This window comes from Zonotrichia albicollis, chromosome 5 (assembly GCF_047830755.1).
Source record: "Zonotrichia albicollis isolate bZonAlb1 chromosome 5, bZonAlb1.hap1, whole genome shotgun sequence".
Classification (NCBI taxonomy): domain Eukaryota; kingdom Metazoa; phylum Chordata; class Aves; order Passeriformes; family Passerellidae; genus Zonotrichia; species Zonotrichia albicollis.
Genome location: NC_133823.1, coordinates 47,773,933 through 47,794,663, shown reverse-complemented (window position 1 = coordinate 47,794,663; position 20,731 = coordinate 47,773,933). Strand labels below are relative to the sequence as shown.

The 20,731-nt window shown below is 37.9% G+C and overlaps 1 protein-coding gene across 3 annotated transcripts in view; it reads left to right on the top strand.

Annotated features, from left to right (window-relative positions):
* NWD2 (NACHT and WD repeat domain containing 2) overlaps positions 1 to 20,731 on the top strand; it is a 51,284-nt gene that overhangs the window by 10,576 nt on the left and 19,977 nt on the right. The window contains exons 2-3 of one of the 3 annotated variants that reach the window (XM_005490492.4): positions 10,196 to 10,284; positions 15,212 to 15,328. The exons of 1 other annotated variant lie outside the window; for it this stretch is intronic. In XM_005490492.4, the coding sequence (XP_005490549.1) occupies positions 10,196 to 10,284; positions 15,212 to 15,328 (206 nt within the window). Of the gene's footprint in view, positions 1 to 10,195; positions 10,285 to 15,205; positions 15,333 to 20,731 lie in introns of those variants that run through there. One more of the 3 variants, XM_074541627.1, reaches the window with a different exon arrangement.

The following is a 20,731-nucleotide window of genomic DNA, read 5'->3' as shown; positions in this document are numbered from 1 at the left end:
AGTATATTGTTCCAATGTTAATGCCAGAGTCAGCTCCTCACAGTCATTATGTAAATTCAAAATAGTTTCAAACAAAATTTCCAGTTATAAATTCAGTTGCCTTTAACTGTGTGTGGCAGTTAAAAGATTAATTTTTTTCTCTATTCTGTGGCCAAGGGACAAATACCTTTGCAGGCACTGAGAAAGACTGATACTGTCTGGCAGTGCAAGAAATAGAAATAAAGTCAAGTCCGCCCTTTCAGCCAGGTTCTACACTGCCACTGAGACCTTAGCAGCACAGAAGGTCTTTATCCTCCTTTAAAGGTAATTATAACTGATTGGGTATTGTAATCAGGAAGAGTAAAGAGTTGGGGAGGGTGGTTAAAGTAATTTGAAAGTGCTAATCTGGGAAACATTCTGTAGTTCAGTCACTGATTAATGAAATTGATATGCCATTTGAAAGTTTTCTTTAAATATTATTTTCTGTATCATACTTGTATCAGATATTTGTGAGAAATTGTTTCAACTACATCATCTTGTCGAAGTGACTAGAACGTGTGTTGTCCTTTTTCAATTACTAACTCCTCAAGATTGTTAAACTGCAAATTTACTGTTACATGTAATGTTACGTGTTTACATGTAATCATCAAAATGTGGTTAGCAAGCAGAATAAAGTAATCAAACCTAGAGCAAGAAAGCAATAGTTAGGAAAATCAAGACATGAGAAAAATAATTGATAAAAACAGGTATATTTTAGAATATCTTAAAAATAGCCTTTTTGACTGGATTATATAATCTTCACTAAAAATAATGCTTAGATGAATCATTAGAATTGGAAGGGTAAGGAGAACAAGGTCTGATAAATCACTCTTCCTTTACATGTCAGTCACTGTTTGCCTCTCAGACATTACATAATCCATCAAAACGAGCCAGCTTTGTAAATTATTTGGCCATGCTCAATGAGTTTCAGTGCAGGCCCTTCTTGGAATTCTCAGTTTAAGAACTGTTGTACCACAGGGCCTGTAAGTGGGTGTTAATACCTAGGTTGAAATTGCCTGCCACTAAGTGAAGTGGTCCTTAAAAATCAGTTGAGATCCTCTTCTTCAGGCAAGCCCTAGCAGAGTATCTGGCATCCCTCCCTCATATAGTCCCACTGTCCTGGGCTTAATGCCCTCCTGCAGCTGCTCTCCTTTGCTGGGGTTGTCATTTCATTTATTTATCTTTGATGGCAGTTTCTACAACAGCCATGAGCTGTTCTGACTGTTCGATGATGTTATTTAATCCTCTCCATTTAGCATCAAGAAAAAAATCTGTTGCAAAGAAAACTCCTACTGTATTGATGCAAACTTACTGCACTGATAGCAAGCAGCTGCTCTTATTCTTATGTGGGTGCTTCTGCACACCCAAAAGTGTCAGGTTCGAGGCTTTTTCATCTTCTGGCATAAAAGCCTTCACATCATTCACTTGAAGCCCACACATTTCTCAGTCATGCTTTTCCAGTTGGCCCAGCAGACCTCACCAGTTTTGTAGTGTCACTCAAATTGTGGCTGTATTGCACCAAATTTAAGGCAGAATGCAAGCTGGATTGGAACTCCATGGCTAATGCACTTAAAGCAGAAAATTTAGATCAAGGAAGGGCAGCTTTATCCAGGAGCCAACAGTGTTTGCAGAGGTCTTCCATTGTTTTGCAGTACTGCCAGATGAAAAGTCAAATAGGAGTTTTTACTGGAATTTCTTCAGAATGAGGTGTATGTGATGGTCCTGTACCAGCTGTACCATGAAATTAGTGTGTGCTTTTATGAGACTCACTTTCTTGTGGTTTTTCAGGGCCCTGCTGTGCTTTATGCTTTCCCAAAGCCTGCAACATACTTCTTCATTCTCTTCCAGCACTTGAATCTGCAGTTAGGATGAAGAATGTCTGTGACATCCTTTTGCTTTATTGACTGCCACAGCCTCATTACCTTAAATGCCATAACACACCCTAATGGTTTTCTCTTTGGTCTGTGAGGTGAGAAAAATAGTAGCAAAGCTATTGCAGTGCACATAACTTAATTGTTAAAAACATTTTCCAGTGTTGTAAGCCATTTCTCTGCTTTCTGGGAAAACCCATAATTTTTTGAAGTGTGAGTTGACACCTCTCAATGAATCAGTGGGATTTTTGCTCATAACTTTTGTACTGCACTGTTCTTTATTTGTGTCATCTGTTACTCATTTTTCCACAACATATTCAGAACCCCTCTGTTAGATTTTACAAGAGTTTTTTCTTTCACATTAATTTTGATCATAGTAGCAAATTCCTGTCCTAACAGGCCTTGTTGTTTTCCAGTGCTTATTTTTCATAATCTTTGGTGTTCTGCAGAGATAATTTTCAGACTTAATCTTGGTGTTTCTAAATGTGCTGTGTCTTCAGTTGCTCCCGTCACATCATTTAATTGTACCACAATAACGGTTTGCAAACTGTCATGTTTTTCCAGGAGCTTTTCCTGACTGGCTTTATTACATGAAGGAATTAGACTTTTCTGAGTCCTTCCACCTGTGCAGTTTGCAGAGTGCACACAGCTCTCCGCCTGCAGAGGTGCAGCCTGGGTGGTGCTGCAGCTCCTGAGGTTTGTGCCATTCCCGTGTGTGCCACAAGGCACGGGCAGGGGACACCAGGACACCTCTGCATCCAGCAGCACTCTAGGAGCAATGTGCCAGTTTGCAAATCTGCACCTGTGCAGGCTTGGGGCAAGATTCCAGGTCAACCTAACTCCTCTTGTTTTATTTAGGAACATCTATCTATAGAGGTGCTGTGTTCCCAAGGGCTAATGTGAGGTTAGTTAATTAGGACACGTCTTGTGAGATAAAATTCTGCTTCAGAGTTTTCATCCATGTCATCACCACTAGAGTGACACAGGAGTGTGTACTGTTTATTTAATGGTTGATTGATTTATTTATGGATTGAGGGATTTCATGCAGACTGTGGAAGTCAGTAAGGTATCAAAAGATTTAGGCTTTCAGTGCATGCCAAATGTAGAACTTCATTTAAAATCTGCTAAGATTAGCAGATCTTTCCACTAATTTCACCAACTTTTGCATCCAAATCCAAATTTGTTTCATGTAAGCATGCTGCACATAAAATAGAACTGTAAAAACCAACATTTGTTTCAAATTGGGAAGACAGTCATGAGAATAATGAAAATTTGAATCCTGACATTTGGATATAGGAACCACTTTTTCCCTTCTATCAGTTTAATACTGATGTTTCCCCTAAATTCTGTATTTTAACATGGGTCTGTATCTCTCTGATTTTACTATCCAACCATTTTTTTTTTTAAATTGTTTGGGTGTTATTGTTAAACCAATAGGTGGCACTGGTTAAGCATATTAGCAGTCAAGATGCAGAGTATTTTATAAAATGACACTGTGAAACCTGGCCATTATAACTTTAGAAACATAATTTTAAAAATACATGTTGGATATGATCACTTAATGGCTATGTGTTTTTTATATTTGTCATTTTACTGAACTGACAACATGGAACATTTCAGAGAAAACTGCTTCATTTTAAATCAGGTATTGTTTGATTTGGGGCTAAAAAAGAAGAGGTAATTGCTGCAACTAGAAGTTTTAGGCTTATAATTATACCCTGCATTTTGAATCCTGCCTAGTTAGGTCTTTTGTTTTGAAAGTGAGTTTGTTTGAGTGTTCTGGTGTAGATCACAAATTTGTAATCACATCCTGTCATTTCTTCCCACTTGAGAGACACATTTCAGAATTACTTACCATCTTAATGTTATTTTTCATTATTTCTTCTGACTTTCATGACAAGCAGACATTCCTTTGGGCTGAAATGCTTAGTCCAGTCTTGTATTTATGTTTTTTAAGAACTGAGAAGGTTGAGTCACACAGACTTTGTGCCCATCTCCTGAGAGAGCTCTGACCATCAGGTGGAGTAAGGACACGCAGCTCTGTTACATGACAGTAGCAGTGGTTTGCTAATCAGGATTTATTTGGATGGTTAGTTATTTTGGGGGTTTAGTTGAATTAATGAATGTCTTCAGACTGTCCATTTTCTTATTTGCCTTCCAGAGAGCCTGTGGAGACCTCAAGGTTGGCATTGTTGTTTGGGGGAGGGACACTGGGAGAATTGACTCTGACCAACCTGTTCCCATTCCTGGTCTACCTAATCCTGGGAAGCTTTGGATGACTATTCTAATGCTCTCTCCTAACAGGAACTCCAAGGGAAAAATGACATCAGTGTCTATGTAGTTCATTTTCTAGGAAGACAAGGGTAGTAGTCTTTTTTCCCCCTCTCTTACGTGCTACATGATTCAAACTCACTGCTTGCAAAATGCTCTGAGATGAAAGGCACTATAGAAATGAAAATTACTTCTTATTATGGTATTATTTTCAGAGACAAGTTTTCCATAATATTTAGGGACATGTTAGCTGCTAGTATTTGAAGTTTTAGCAGCACAGTGCTGTTGTGCATTATCAGTGAAAAGGGCAGTTTAAGAGGAATAATTCAGTTGAACATTCATATGAGTCAAGAACATACCAGCATTAAGAGGCTTGGCAGCCACTTCTTACTTGGCACTGCTGCTAAGTAATTTTTAACCTTCGATAATTAAAGTGCAGAAATTCTCACTGCAGTTAACAGACAATGGTTATAAAATACCCACATTTTTAAATATTGCAATGCATTAAAAAAAATCCTACGGTAGGAATCTGTTCTACTCTTCTATCTAATCTAAGTATTTAGAAAACTTAGAGAAAGCAAATAGCTGAGTATCTTAGTGGACACGCATTCAGGACTAGATCAGAAGTTCGCTGCTCATCCAGGGCTTCCACAGTTGCACAAGAAACTCCAACATTATGTGCTAATAAATGTAATGATGTGAATTGGGCAGGAGACTTTGGCAGCGGAGCAGTGGGCTGAAAGGCATGAGGTGAAAACCTCCAAGTTTTCGCCTCATGCCGTGTCCTGACCCATGGCAAAGCACGAGATCACCAAGAATGGAGGAGGTGATACAGAAATTGTTTCTTCTGCCTGTGCTGGGAGGAGCTGCTCTTTCTTGGGTGACTGCCTGGAGATGGCACCTGTAGACAGCTCTGTGACCCCATATGACATTCGTTTCTGTGGTGCCTTGAACAGCTGCAAGAGCAGCTTTTTTCTTTTTTTCTTTTTTTTCTGCCTGGGTTCTTCCAGGTTCAGCTGCCTGCCTCAACTTGTTATGTCAGTCAGCAGTTTTCCTGCTGGCTCTCTCAAGCTGGGTGTTGCAATGTTCCTCTGTCAGTCAGAGTGGCAGGGCAAACACCCTCCCTGCTTAGGATTTTCCTCTGCTTGAGGGCCTTAGCTTGCACCATGCATGAGTACTCACAGGTTACTTTTCCATGAGCAGATTGAATGTTCAACTTGAATGTGCTGCTCCTTTGAGCATGGTGAGCAGAACCCACATTGGCACCTCCTTTGCAACACATGATAGGAGAATGGGGCTGAGCCTTGTTCTGCTGCATCAAGCCTTGACTGGGTAGAGTCCATGTGTGACTGCAACCCACATACGTGAAGACAGCCATCCACATCACTGTGGCTGAACTCAGACCAGTACAGCACCAGCAAGAAGATAAACTATTTGGTTTTAGGACAGAATAGCTGGTGCTTGAAAATAGGCAATTTCCATCAGGCCCATGTTAACTCTTTCTCTTCACTTGTATATACATTTTGAAATTTCTTCAACAGGGCTGTGTTCCATGACTTATCTTATCCCAGAGATGAATGTTTGGCGACTGTTTGTAAATACGCATCATCTGTTTACTAATACAAGAATGAAAAATGTACTTGCTCTATTGAAATAAAATAAGTGACTTTTATAGCAGAACAGCTTGTGTTTGAAGGTCAGACTTTGGCATGGGAATAGTTCACGCTGAGAAGCAGCACCTTGGCGCACTCTAATGGAAACTGGCAGTGATTTGACTGAGCCACAAGCCTTCAGAAATCACACTGCACACAAACAGTTCTGTTTATTGGACAGGATGGATGTAGATGGAGATGTGACTAATTCAGTTCAGTTCTCAGGATTACCCCTGGGAGCAGGACGGTGGGCTGACATTCTCTGTCAGTTCCAAGTGTAGGGATGGGCAGGACAGTGTGGCTATGGAATGGCTTAGGAGGGAGCCATCTGCAAGAGATGGCTCTTGTATGGAAGAGATGTGCACTCAGCGAGTCCCTGGCTTGTGGATTTGGGTTTGTTTAAATACTGGAAATAAGTTTGGGGTTGGGGGAGTTTTAAAGTTTTCTCTTATGTTTTTTCAGATGTAGTTTCATTCCCAGAGTTTGTGAACTATTATTTGTATTCCTGAGTATCAGAATTAACATTAAGAGGTGTAGTAAGCTCATCTCAGAACTACTGTCTCATTTTCACTGCTAGAAGAATGTAATTTAGTTAATCTGTTCATCTGCAGCAGCAGCCTGGAAGGTGGAATTTGCCTGTGTGACGTTGTTAGGAGCTGCCAGCTTCACAGATTTGCCATCACTTTAAATCAAGTTTAGATTATATTTAATTAAACCAGCTTATCTGCCATCCATACTAATTACCAGAGTTCATCTTAACTATATACACTTCTGTTTCCTTAAAGTTTCAAAGCTGATTTCAAATGCAGGAATTCTTAAAATTAATTAATATAAGCACCAGACTCAAATTCCAATTAGATAAGCACACTCCATTAGATATGAAAGTGGGAATAAAAATACAGAATGGATATGCCAAGTGTCTTATCCAGACCACAGTTCTAGTTGAAGTAATGTTTTATCTATTTCATTTCTAAGATATTACAAGCAGCACTACTCCTGCAGCGTGTTGTTTCATTTTCTGAACGAGACTCTGCACGTTAAGCTGCAGGGAGCAGCACCACATTCTAAAACTAGAGCCAGCAGGGTTCTGCAGTATAAATCCTATGGGCATAAACAAAAAGTAGGAGAACATGGTTTTATCTGTTGTAAACTTCAGGCAAAATATTTCTATTTATCATTTACAATTCTGCTTTTTTCCAGAAAAACTTCCTTTTTGTTGTTGTTCCTGCAACTTCACCTATTTTATATCCCTAAGACCATTCTGTCTGCTGTCACATTTAAGTAACTGCAAACAATAACTGTGGATTGTTGCTTCCTTAATAACCAAGCTGTAGCTGATTTTCATTTAAAAATGCAGGAATCATTTTGGTTTATCTCAGTAATTGAGTAATAACTCAGTTTTCAACAGAGTTTACTCTACTTGATCATGAAGATATGATGCTCTGTGTTTTCATAAACTTGCATGCCAAAATTAACATGTGTTAAGGAAAAAAAAATAGAATACAAATTCTGTCACTGACTGATCTAAGGACCTCAGTTACTGTGAAGGTAAAAAAATGACGTATTTCAAATACTTCAAAGGCAAACTACATATTTAGCTTTTATCACAAGGTACAGCAACACCATTGCTTTGGAGCCAAAATAATATTGCTGTATTGGCATTGTGTGACCCTCTGACTAATTAGCCTTGTTAGCTGTGTACTAGATTGTGCAAGGAAAGGATGACTTAGACACTAAAGTATGAGAGAAAATAAATGACTGTGGCTCCTAAGGAGGGAGCAACTCATCCATCCCCTTTATGTACTGACACAGGCAGCTCTAAGCTGAGTGTGCTGGTTTTTTTCACTCTATTCCTAAATATTTGTCTGTACTCAGCCAGATCTGCAAGTGAAGTGAATCTCTTGATCATCACTATGTAATACGCTTTGACTCACATCACAGGAGCGTCTTGGTGTGCATGGATTCCTTTTTGATAAAAAACAGGAAGATAACTCTAGGTTCTTACCAAATGCATTCCAAATGTTTGTGAGGGTTGAGCTCAATGTAAAGTAAAATGCCCTGAAAAATATATGGCATCAACATTGGGTCCTTGGGACCAGCTGCGTTCCTCTACAGCTTTGCTCCCACCAGCCCAGAGAGGAGCCAAAGTCTTTCCAGGCAGTGTCCAAGCAGCCTGGATAACCAAGCCAAACCTGCACGTTCTCCTGAGGATTGCTGCAGGTTACTGCAGGGGAACTCAGGTCAGGTCATGGGCTAACCTCCCTCCTGAGTGCTGTCAGCAGAAACTTGGTCAGCCATGAACTTGCCTAGTTCAGTCTTGAAGAGCTCCAAGGACAGAGGAGCTTCTCCTGGTGCCCAGCCTGAACTTCCAAGATGTAATATGTTATCCTTGTCTTTGTTGTACTCTCTGGCGTGAGCACCTTGGCTCCCTCATCTTTGTAAATGCCTTGGATGTAATTGTGGGCTGCGTTGGCTCCCTCTTACACTCTCTGCTGGACTAATCATGCCCAGATCCCTCTGTCCCTCTGTGTAGGCCGTGTGCTTCTGGCCTCTGTCTCAGAAGCCTCTCCAGTTTCCTCCCCATCCTCCTGATTTGGGGTGCCCAGGGCTGGGCACAGCGCTGCTGGTGAAGCCAGGGGATGTCAGGGAGGGGAATGACTGCCCCAGAGAAACTGAGCCTGCACTAATCCAAACGTAGCCCAGAGCAGGGTCTCTCATTAACAGTGTTCACATTGGATATAAAAGAGATCTACACTTTAGATTTAGAATCTCACTTCGCATGGCATGTGGACAGTCAAATGGAAAGCTTGTGATGTAGCAAGGACTTCAATGCTTCTTGGACCACTGTTAGAACACATAAGCATAGTATATTTTAAAACATTAAAGCATAAATGCATTGTATTCCATTATTCCACTTAGAGCGGATGTCTTCTGAAAGCGTCTCTGGCTTTTTATCACATCAAAAGTTTGTGAAGAAGAACTGTGGTAATTCAGAAAATTAAACCTGACTGTACTTTTGAACCTTTTGTTACAGACTTTTTACCTTGGTGAAGATTTCAGGAGAAATAATTCCCTGGATGTTTCTGGATTGCTTTCTTTCATGAAAATAAGTGGTAGTTATACCACACATTTGTGTAATATTTCCAAGATACACTTAAACAGTGAGAAGGGTATTCATTTGGTATAATAAATTAAATTACAGATTTCACACTTTCCTAGATTTTTTAGATGAAAACAGTATAAGTCTGTGACCATGATTCTATGAACACACATCTGACTCAGGTATGTCAACTGTGGCTCTGATTGTGGCTCTAAAGCATTGTTAGATTTGCGTATATGTCTCTTCTTTGCAGCAATATGGGAAGCATCAAATCAGTTGTAATCTACTGTTTTGTTTCAGGGCAGTTACACAAATAATGCATTACCTGCAGTAGATGTTCCCCATCATTTATAAGTTAACACTTCATTTTTCATCACATGGCACTCAGAGTTAGGGGTTTACAACAGTTTTGTTCTATTTTTGGAAATAGCTTAGCAACAGTGCTGTCTCTGTGTGTTCTCAACTCAGTTACAATGTAGCAAAATCCATCACATATCATAGTCTTGTGAAAGATAATAAAATTTATTATCTGTACAAAATTTCACTACTGACTTTACTTCACATTTGACTGTATGTGCAAGTGGTATATTTATATAAATGTGTTGAGATTTACTTGACATACTGAACTTAATAATAATTTTGGTGTCATTGCCACGTGGTACTTAATTATCAAAGCATGTCATTTTGCATGGTAAGAATTACATGATAGCAGAACTGGGTATTTGGTATTATAGGAGGAATTACCTGGGCAAAAGAAAAATAATGCTAATAATGATGAATTTTGCTTTCAGGATACTATTAGATTAAGGATGATGAAGACAGTGATACATTTGTGACAATGTTGTTAGTTCATGTTATTGATTTGTTTCTAAGTATTGTGATCTCTTTCATCTTTGCTATATCTCTTTTTTCCATGGTGTTTCTTATTTGTAAAATTCAGCTTTCTGGAAACTAAATGGAAGTCAAAACAATAAAGAAATTCTGACTGCTGAATTACAAAATTAATTCAGCTCCACTGAATTATAATATGCTGCCACATTAGAATGTGTATGAAGCATAATTTTGACACATACAAACACATTTATGTGATTTTACATATATTTACACATGCTAATACTTCCCTGTGTTGTACAACATACAGTTTGGGGATTAGATCCCAGAACTTGATTTTTATTAGCACTCTGTGTGTGTCAAGGATTCATTTTTAAGTGAAAAATCTGTATCCCTGACTAAAAGAAGAGTTTGTATAAATATTGTTAATAGCATATTTTTCCACAACACAGATACAATAGCAGAAAGGAGAGCCTTAAGAGAACATGTGTATCCTAAGCTGAGAGAATTCTGCAGAGAAAACTATGGCCTGGAATTTCAGGTAGGTTTCGTTGTGTTGAATCTTCTATTAATTTGTCTTGAAATTAACTCTATTTAGAACAGATAACATTTTTAAATATCATTGGTAAAATAGAAAATTACAAAAACTTTAGTTCACATAATCACATGCAAAATTGTTGGGGTTGGAAGGGACCACTGGAGGTCATGTAGTCCATTCCCCCTGCTAAAACAAGTTTACCTGGAGCAAGTTGCATCAGATTCCATCCAAATAGGTGTTGAGTACCCCCGGAGAAGAGGACTCCACACCCTCTCTGGCCAGTGTGTTGCAGTGCACTGTCACTCTCACAGTGAAGAAGCTCTTCCTCATGTTTAGGTGGAACTTGCTGTCACCAGTTTCTGCCCATTGCCTCTTGTCCTGTTGCTTGGCTCTATCAAGAGGAGCCTGGCTACTTTCCTCTTGACACCCACCTTCATGTTATTTGTGTGCTTGGATAAAATCCCCTCTCATTTGTATCTTCTCCAGGCTAAACAGGCCTAGCTCTCTCAGAACTTTGATGTACTTATTTTACAGCAGATTTGAGGTAAATTCTGAACAGATGAAAAAGCATCACCTCTCTTTTAGGTATTCAGAGTATATAAGAAGAAATAATATTACATCTGAAGTACTGTGTTGTGTTTCTAGAAACCACATTTAAGTTCCACTGTAATGTGGAAAATAATTTAACCAGGTGAATGCCAAAACTGATTACCAAAATGAATTTAACAGGGTGTCTTTTTATTGTGATTATATACTATGGAACTTGCTTTCTTTAATGTCAACTGTAGCACTCCCATTGCTTCAATAGGTTTGTGTTTTCCTCTCTTTCCATGAGAGACATAGACTCATACACATCTTTGGCAGGAGCCAGTTGGTAATAAAAAGAGTTTTATTTGATTTAAAACAGGTGTGTTTGGCATCAGTGTTAAAGTCACTGGTACTTTAAATCAGGTATGTCCTAATTCACAGTTCTTTATATGTCAGCAGGCCTGGAACCATTTCTCTGCTAGTATAAACAAATACAGCTTGTGATGTTGCAAAAATGTTGTTCAGTCTTCCAAAAATTCTGGCTCTGAATCCACAAATTTTCCTTGCATACTTAGTGACCCCAAAAATTCATCTCTCCAGAGTGTAGCTTGGGAACAGCTAATGCCTTTTATGCAACATCCTGTTCCTCCCAGTGTATTATTCTTGATGCACATGCAGCTGGTTTTTAATCAAAATAACAAGTTCTTAAATTAGGATATTTGGTTTTAATTCCCTGAGTCACAGTGAAGTTGCTGAATCTGCATGATGGTAAATTCCAGTGATTTTTGATTATGGCTATAAAAGAATTTCATCTGAAGGTCCTAGCTCATCAGCTGATTGGGAAGTCCCAGCTGCAGTGGTACATGAAAAGAATAGCAAAAGATATTTAAATAATATTTTTCTTGTATTACTACTATGTGTCATTCACTGAAAATGTCAACCCCTTATTTCTGTTATCTTTGAGGAGACTTCTTGGTGAAGGAAATGTCTCTTCCAAGTAGATCATAATCTACTGAATTCTTTGTGAGGGGACACATGTCTTTCCTCAAACAGATTGTAATGTAGTCTCTAGGGGACAAACAATTAACTTTAGTTGATATTCATACTCTATTTGATATTCATGGAATCAAATTATTTTATTATATAGTTTCAACACCAGCATCTTTATGTGATATGAGGTCTGAATGACAGTTCTACTGACACAGTTTGGAAAACTGCTAGAAAGCTATCACATTTCTGGGGAAGCAAAGTAGGAAGATGTACAAAAATAACCAAGGAAAAGTAGCAAAGCCTTTTGAAAGGGACTCTGAGGTAGACTTTAGTAAGACATTTATTTTTTCTTATTCTGATACACTAAATTTCTTAGCTTAGCATGCAAAGTCAAGAATACAGTTTTACATGCAGTGTTAAAATATTAGGTAATTTTCAGATACAGGGGTAAATTTATATTTCTCTGTACAGAGCAGAGCACATAACTTTTCATCCTCATAAGTAATCTTCTACTGACCAAGCAAGAACTTGGTCAGTAGAAGATTACACAAATGCACACAAATGCACTATTCAGGACACTCTCTACCTAATAAATCATGACCCAAATGAAAAGCATTTGAGTACATGCATTACTGCAAGTTTCACTGAGTCACCTGGCTGCACTCCAAACTGTTTCAGTTGCTGCAAAGCTTGAGATCTGTGAGGTGCCATCGATCTGGTGGGAGCTCTTACTGTACATAATCACCATATGACTGGAAGCAGAACTGGCTGTCTTCAATCACACTATGAATTTGTTAGCTTGATGGCCTTTTTTTTCATTGTAACAGAAAATATTTCAGAAAAATACACACTTATTGGCTAAGAAAGCAAATAAGCTGAGAAAAATCCTTCCAGAGCTCGTGGTAGTTTTGACCTGAAATACAGTACTTTTACAGGAGAGGATGGAGAGGTTAAAGAAAGTAGTTGTAATTGAAAATTCTGGGAGGCTAACCAAATATAGTTAATTAGCAACATACTCTTTTCTTCTTCAAAACAATGAACTGTTTCAAATAATTTTCAACAGCATATATATATATATGGTAGAAGGAAAGTAGAACTCTGCATGAATGGAAATTGTAGTTCTTTTTTAAGCTCTTGGAAGTGATAAAAATAAATAATTTTATCTCCTAAGCAAAATCTGTGAAACTGTAGGATTGGTAGGACAAAAGCTAAAGTAAGCAAAAGAAAACACTGAATTATGAATGAAGAGTCTCTTGTTAGGTGACTCGTGTGGGACTGAACTAGAGCAGTGTCAGTCCACGGTGGGTAAGGAACTCTTGCAGAGGGCTCTAGTTGCCATATGACCTTGGCAGCCTTGCTGAGAGTTTGACTTAGTGTTTGGCACAATGTTTTCCAAATAAAAGTAAAAACATGCTTCAGAATCAGATTTAATTGTCTCCTTGTTCCATTTCTTTAATTTTGTAAATCCTATTTCTTTTAGTTAGCATAATGATCAACTGATGAGACCTTACTTAGAAATTTTTGGTGTCTTCAGGGGTTTGTTTGGTAAAATATTTACTCTTGCAGGATCAAATTGTATCATGTTAAGATACTATGCACCAAAACTGTTACCCCATAAAACAGCAAACAGCTGCTGAGCCCCTGCAATTGTCTGGTACTCCAGGGAGCTTCTTCTTCGCATTTTCAGAATTAATGTGATTTCTGAACAGTTAATTAAAATAGAAATTGCTTTCACATTTCAGAAGAACTACAGCAGCACAATAAATTCTTCAACAAGTAATTAAAACATTTTTTACTGTATGCTAAGATTGGTATCTGAAGGATTTTATAATGAGAATATTTAAGTTTTATCATACATCACGCAAGTAATCACAGATTAATACAATGTGAAGTTCGATAATAAAGTTGCATTAATAAATAACAGAAAGTAGAGAGGAAGAAGGCAACACTTCTTTTTCCTAGTGAGACTAAAAAGAAAGGACAGAAAAGAAATCTGTGCAAGTGAGGGAAATAGGAAGGTTATTTGAAATGCAGCTTTGTAGAGCAGAAAATGCATGTTCCTGCAAAATTTTTCAACAGAGTTTCTGTAAAAAGTAAAGATATTGCGTGTATTTTCTTGGCAGTGTAAGCTACACTTAGACTGCCAAGAAAATGCACTCAATACCTTCATTTACAGTCAATGCATTCCATACCTGGGTTTTTTCACTCCTCATGAGTCACACAGGACACTACCTGTCATGTTTGGTAACAATGTGCCTGCTGCAGCCAACACTGATATGAGTCACAAACTTTTAAGGCAGAAATAATCAACCAAACTATTGATACTGCAATTACACATCAGCATAAATAGCTCTAGGATTTGGTCCTACACTTTGGTATTGGTAGGAGAAATTTCCCAAGATTAACCAGCTGAAAAACTGCTGAAATTTAGTTTTACATCAACTCATTATTAGTTCTCATATTAAATCTTCAGATTAATTTTATAATCTGTTTGGACAACAGCTAACCATGTATTAAGACAATTTTGATTGTTTTTTTTTTAATTATCCATCTAGACTTTTTTTGTTAAAATTGCATACAAGATGTTAAGAATCAGTAGTAAATGAGAGAGTAGTGGCCTGTACCATGAGTTTTGTTCCAAAAGTAATTCATACATATGATCACTATCTTTTTAAATTTGATTTCCCAATGTAAGAATTTAGCCTTTTAGTTAAAATGAAATCACAGGTCGTCACTTAGTTTGTTCAAATTAGTATAATATGAGTAATTTCTTCCAGGAGCCTGTTTGTAACTAATTAGGGTCATAAAACTGAGTCTGTAGCTAAATATGAAAGGCAGGACAGCAAGCTCTCTCTCTGCCACTGCACGTCTCTACAATCTCTGCTTCCAAAGTGTGAGGATCAGCTAACAAAGGAAGTATGATAATGTGAAACCATTGTTATTCTTTCTTTTGAGCCATGAGCACAGGATGAGTTTGTATCCTGTGGATACAAGTGGCACTGTGTGTCAAGTCATGGTCTTGACTGTGATTCACAGTGAGATTCCCATTAATTTTCATGGAGCCAGGATTTTTTTTCAATTCTTTCTCATTATTCTTATCTACCCATTATATGCAATCTAGTACCAAATAAAAGGCTGCATCAAATCAAGATCTTGTCATGATAATCTCCACATGACTGTGAAATGAGAGACTGTCCCAGGAGGGACTATCTGGGAGGGAAAGTAAGATGCTGGAATTCTCATTTGTATGAGGAAACCTTGCCAGTCTGTGTAAGGACTGGATGTAGAACTCATTGCATTTTACCACACTGAAGAGCAAAGCTTAGTGCGCAGGATGTTGGCAAAGCTCATTTTCAATTTGATTGGTAGAAAGAGCATATGATAAGTAACTCTGTTGCATTCTGTTTTCCAGGTCATAGACTTATACTGGGGAGTTGAAGCAGATGAATGGGACAGTCCTGAGCTGCAGAAGACTCGCATGAAGCTGCTTGAAGATTGCTTGAAAAGTTCTGCAGGTCCATGTTTTGTTGTGGGTATAAAAATAATGTTTTACCTTACAAGAAAAATATAATGTTATCTGTCCTAACATGCATGATTCAGTAACAAATGTGTGTTTTTCTTCTTTCTAAAGTACTTTATGCTCATTGCTGTGCATTTGCTGTGCAAATATTTCCCTATGCAGCTCTGTAGATTAACAGTGATTACTCAGTATTAGTGGAGAGGAAAGAAGGATCTTTAATGATCAGTCCTCACAGCAAGATGGGTATGACTGTACTTCTGTCACAACAGAATTATTGACAACTTGTTTAAGGAGTCCACAGTTAATTAATTCTTGGTACTTCTCACACATGCATTATCAGCTGGCCTAGAAAGACTTACAAAAAAGCAGCAGCAGCAAAGAGCTATCTGCTCTGATCAGCATTTGCTGTTTCATGTCACAAACCCAGGGCAATTTAGTATGGCAGGTATTAGAGACTGAAAACACTGGAGGTCAGTGACAACCTGAGGAGGCTCTGAGTGTGTGATATCACAGAACCACTAGGCTGGAAAGTACATTCAAGGTCATTGAATCCAATCCATGCCCTAACACCTCAACTAAACCATGGCACTGAGTGCCACATCCAGTCTCTGTTTAAATACATCCAGGGATGGTGACTCCACCACCTCCCCGGGCAGACCATTCCAGTACTTGATCACTCTTTCTGTAAAAATAATTTTCCTAATATCCAACCTATATTTCCTTTGGTGCAGCCAAGGACACAGAACATGACTGTGTCCTCTGGTTCTGTCAGTTGTTGCCTGGAGAAAGAGACCAATCCCCACCTGACTACAACCACCTTTCAGGAAGTTGTAGAGAGTGTAAGGTCCCCTCTGATATACTGATGTGCAACTGATTATTCTCTCCATGGTCACTTGCTACACTTCAATGCAAAACAGTCTTAACACCATGCTTTCACTATCCCAAATTTTCCTTTCTGTAATATATTTGCCAAGAAAATACTTTACAAAAAGTACAAAGTTTTTTCTCATTTGTGTCTAAACGTACCTAAGTCAGCTCTAAATCTTAGTCTTGTAATAGTAAGGCTGAGAAAAATCTGCAAGTCCTTGATTATTTTTTTAAGTGAAGAATGTTAAAGATTTTGTGAACTGTATCCAGTGGGATGGAAAGGATACAAATTGTGTCAAAGCAGGACACATGCCTGCTGTGAAGGCTGGAGATCCCTTCTCTCCATGCCAAAGCTCAGACAAGGAACAATCTGTAGCACATGTCATTCTGTACTTCTATCACACCCTTACAACCATCTCTCTGGCTCTTATTCATTCACCTGATTGCCTCACTTTCTTGTTTAGCTTCATAGCCCCGGAGAACAAAGGCTTCACCATAAGAACCCAGCATCTGGAGTACAGAGTCTGGGCCGGGTTTGATGCTGTCATGACACTATTTTTCACAAGCACACACTGGCCCAGATCTCTAGAGAGTTTGGGTAGCTTTCATCTTGTGTGACTATATTTAGTTTTCTGGGTTTATTTTTCTACTTTCTATCTTCCCTTTGATGAAAAAACTAGAGTTGGAACAGAAGGGCATGGAGGTTTTCATGTAGCAACACCCAGTGTCCTTAGACATGATTTGCAAAATCTCTGATAGTGAAGGAAACCTTGTCACATACTATTGCTGCATATTTTAGCAGCTCAGAGTCTTGAAGCTCTTAAAAACTGCCTGCCTGATATTGTTGCTAAAGAAATCAAGCTGAATCAGAATTTTTTAACAGAATGAAACAGTTAGCAAAGAGGTTGCAGTAAGCCAATGACTTCAATGTTTATTTCAGGTTTTCCAAGTATGGGCCAAAGTAGTAGCACTCCCAGTGACTAGACTGGCAAAACCACAGAAATCTGTTTATGCACATTTCTTTTTCTCTCTTTTGTACCATAGTGAGATGAGGCTTATTTCATTTACAACAAAAATTGGAGATGATTCTATTGCAGCAGGCATAATTATTTTTAATTTATAGTAACATAATGAAAAATTGACTTTGGCACTGCAGGCTTTGGGCAACCTGCCATTTCTTGAGAAAGTTCTATAAAATGTGCCACTTCTTTTCAGCTGGTGGAGTTTTTTGGGTTTGTTTTTGGTTGGCTTGGTTTGTTGGGTTTTTTTGTTTTTGTTTTTTTTAGTTATCAATTACCACTTTTTGAATTGCGACGCAGATCTGGGATTAAATGGAACTATTCAGAATTAGCTACTTGATATATACTGATTTTAGGTTTTTTTATGGCAATTTTTGCCTGCATTGTAATATCGGATGGAGAGAAAATGAAATTCAGTCCTTAAATTAGTGCAGTGAATGAGGTGGAAGTCCCAAGCTTTTCTCCAAATATGAAACAATAAAATCAAAATTAACACATACGTACAAGCAGGAGACTGTTCTGATAAAAATACAAAACTAATTTCCTGTGAACATTGACTTTGGGAATGTACAGTTCTTCCCTTAACTGCTACCTAACCTCTACTATTACTTGATTCAGATAAGGGAGAGGGAAGTTGTTTGGATTTTGGTTAAGCTGGGGTTATTTGTTAGGTTGTGGTTTTTGTGTAGGGTTTTTTCTGCGTATAAAATCAGTGCCTATTATATTATCATTTAAATGATTTAAATACTCATAGCTTTTACTGTAGGTAAATACATACTATGCTATTTTTGGTCTACACAACAATTTATGAAGACTCATTTATGAGTGGAAAATACTTATCGTACAAATTTTATGCAGATTTCTTGTCTTTGGAATCTACATGGGAAGACTGAAATGCAGTATATTTATTAAATTGTGAACTGCTTAAACTCTATATTGCACAACAATACCAAAGAAAAAACTGATTTAGCACATCACTGGAACCTTTACATTTACATACATCCTGAAAATTATAACACATAGGTGCTTTTCCATCTGCCTGAACTGCTGTCCTTGCATGACTGTGTCCTGAAAGATTGTAAAATGAAAAAGATAAATGGAAATTAAAGGTCAGTCTGTTACCTGTAAAGGTTTGCTCAATTAATGCTTGGGATTGTGCAAACCTTAAAGGTTATCTCCACCTATCATTTAAAACATCTGGGCCAAAGAATATTAAAAACATTCTCAATGTACTCTGAAGAGCAACTGAAATTTACATTAGCCCTCTCAAATTGCCAGCAGCTTGTTCTTAATCTGATAATCTGTTCATGGCATCCATAACCAGTTCTCTTCCTTGTTTGCTGATAGAGAACAGGTGACCACTCTGAGATAAAGAATCACCAAATATTTTGAATTGGGTCTCACCACGTCCTCAAGAGTTGCCACATCTAAACAAATGTAACCTGAGCTCTTGCATCAAGCTTTGTGATTTCACTGGTCTGCTGAGGTACCCACAGAGTATTTCTGCAGCTCCTCTTTCCACAGACCTATTGGGGATGTATAAAAGCTCTTTTCTGCACTTTCAGTCCAGGGCAAGAGCAGGAGGAAGCGGCTGACAGGCCTGAATTCAGGAGCAACACAGAAATCCCTTCCTGAACACTTCCTAGGGAAGCATAACACTCTTTCAACTTCCACAGACCTAAAGAATCTAGCATTATAAATTTGGAATTTCAGTGGGATTTTAAAAGAATATTAGCAATTTAAAATATTTGGCATGTCCTTAAATCACACTGAAATTGAAGAGGAAGTGTGGTAAATTATGGAGTGGCATGTTTCAAGTGTTTGTGTCTTTTTGTTCTTCAGTATAATGCATTCTTTAATTGTTCCATGAAATATATTGCTGCTGTCTCTCTTCTTAGTACAAATAGTTTATAATTAATTTTGAGTGCATTCCAGATCAGAGAAAATTCCAAATTATATTATTACTGCTCTGCTGGATCTCATCAACTCCAGTTTCAGTTCTGGTGTTACTTTAAGGTTTATTCCTAATGTAAAAACTAAGTACACACAAGGTCTGGAATGCCTAAGTTTTATTTTGCCTTTGCTTTCCTGGGAAATTCTCCACACACTTTAAGTTAGGGAGGCAAAAGTCAGTCAAATGTATCTATACTAAAACATCCAGTTCAGGGGGGTTGCTAAGGACCCAGTGCTTTTGGGGAATTCAGCACAAGTTTTCTGAGCTTGGGCATTTCAGTATTTAATTCTCCCCCAGGACACAGCTCTATTTATTTTTATGTGTTTGTTTTTAAGTGAATACGTGGAGCCAGACATGGCAGAACAGTCCACTTCTTCCAGTAAAGTAAATTCCAAGAAAGAAATACCAAATTATTACTTTTCTTCTCACTCTGTATCTGATTTTAAAACCATCCAAGCAAGAACTCCCTCTAATATAAGTGGATTTGGGGTCATATCAGGAATGGCTCCATAGGACTTCTTGGCATTGATCTGGAGTAAAGTACATGTATGCAGTATTAATCCTGCTTTAGATGGACTTGGCCAACAGGAAAGGTTCTTCTGTAAATAATCAAAGTAGAGCTTTGTGTATTTTGAAATCCTTCAAAACAAAGTGATCAGTTTTAAAGACAAAATATGCAGCTTTCCCCCCCAGCAAACTCTGCTCTTCTTTCACAGCCTCCAGACTAAAAGGCAAAGGATGTCTACCCGTTTCCCCATAGTTTGGCTCTGAACAACACATACACACAGAAAGTAAAATCAAGCCTGAGGTGGTATTACATGATTAAGCAATTGTAAGTGAATTCCTTCATCTGCTTTAGGGATGGGAGTGTATTTTCCTGTGAATCATCTCTGATTCTCTAAATTTTAAATACTTAACCATTTTTTATACTTGGCCCATTGGAAACAGGTACAAGATTGATCTGACAGCTTTTCCATGTAACACAGAAACTGCATGGGTTTTTATGTAGTCTAAAAATAACTTGCATTTTCAGTCAGAAGACTGCACATATTTTCTACTAAGCCACTGTACTTCTTTTTCTTGACATAAATACAATTTCTGGTGCTGCGTTCCAGAAAGGTTAAGTATTGTATTTAATATGAATGACCACATTAGGCAGAATACAATTAACATGAAGTCATATTTCCATCATTCTATGTAATGTGTAGAGGGAGAAATAGGCTGCATGAGATTTATGCAATTTATTTTCTCATGACCCTCAAGAACTTTACCAAGCAATCTTCTGAGGTAGTACTGTAATCAATTAAATGTAATGATCTGCTCTGCAAATGAATCTGTAGGTCAAAAATCCAGCATCAGCTATTCTGCAGAAATGAGAGAGATGGAGGGGATTCTAAACTTTGTAATGCTATTTCTGTGTAAGGAAACAGCATACTTTACAATATTTAGCAGGCAGCTGGTAAGTTCAAAGAGAGATATTAATAGTGCTGCTAGCACCTAGCATATATTAAATTAAATCTGAGGTCTTTTAAGCCTGATGCTAAATAGAAATGTCAATATTTCACTTTTTTT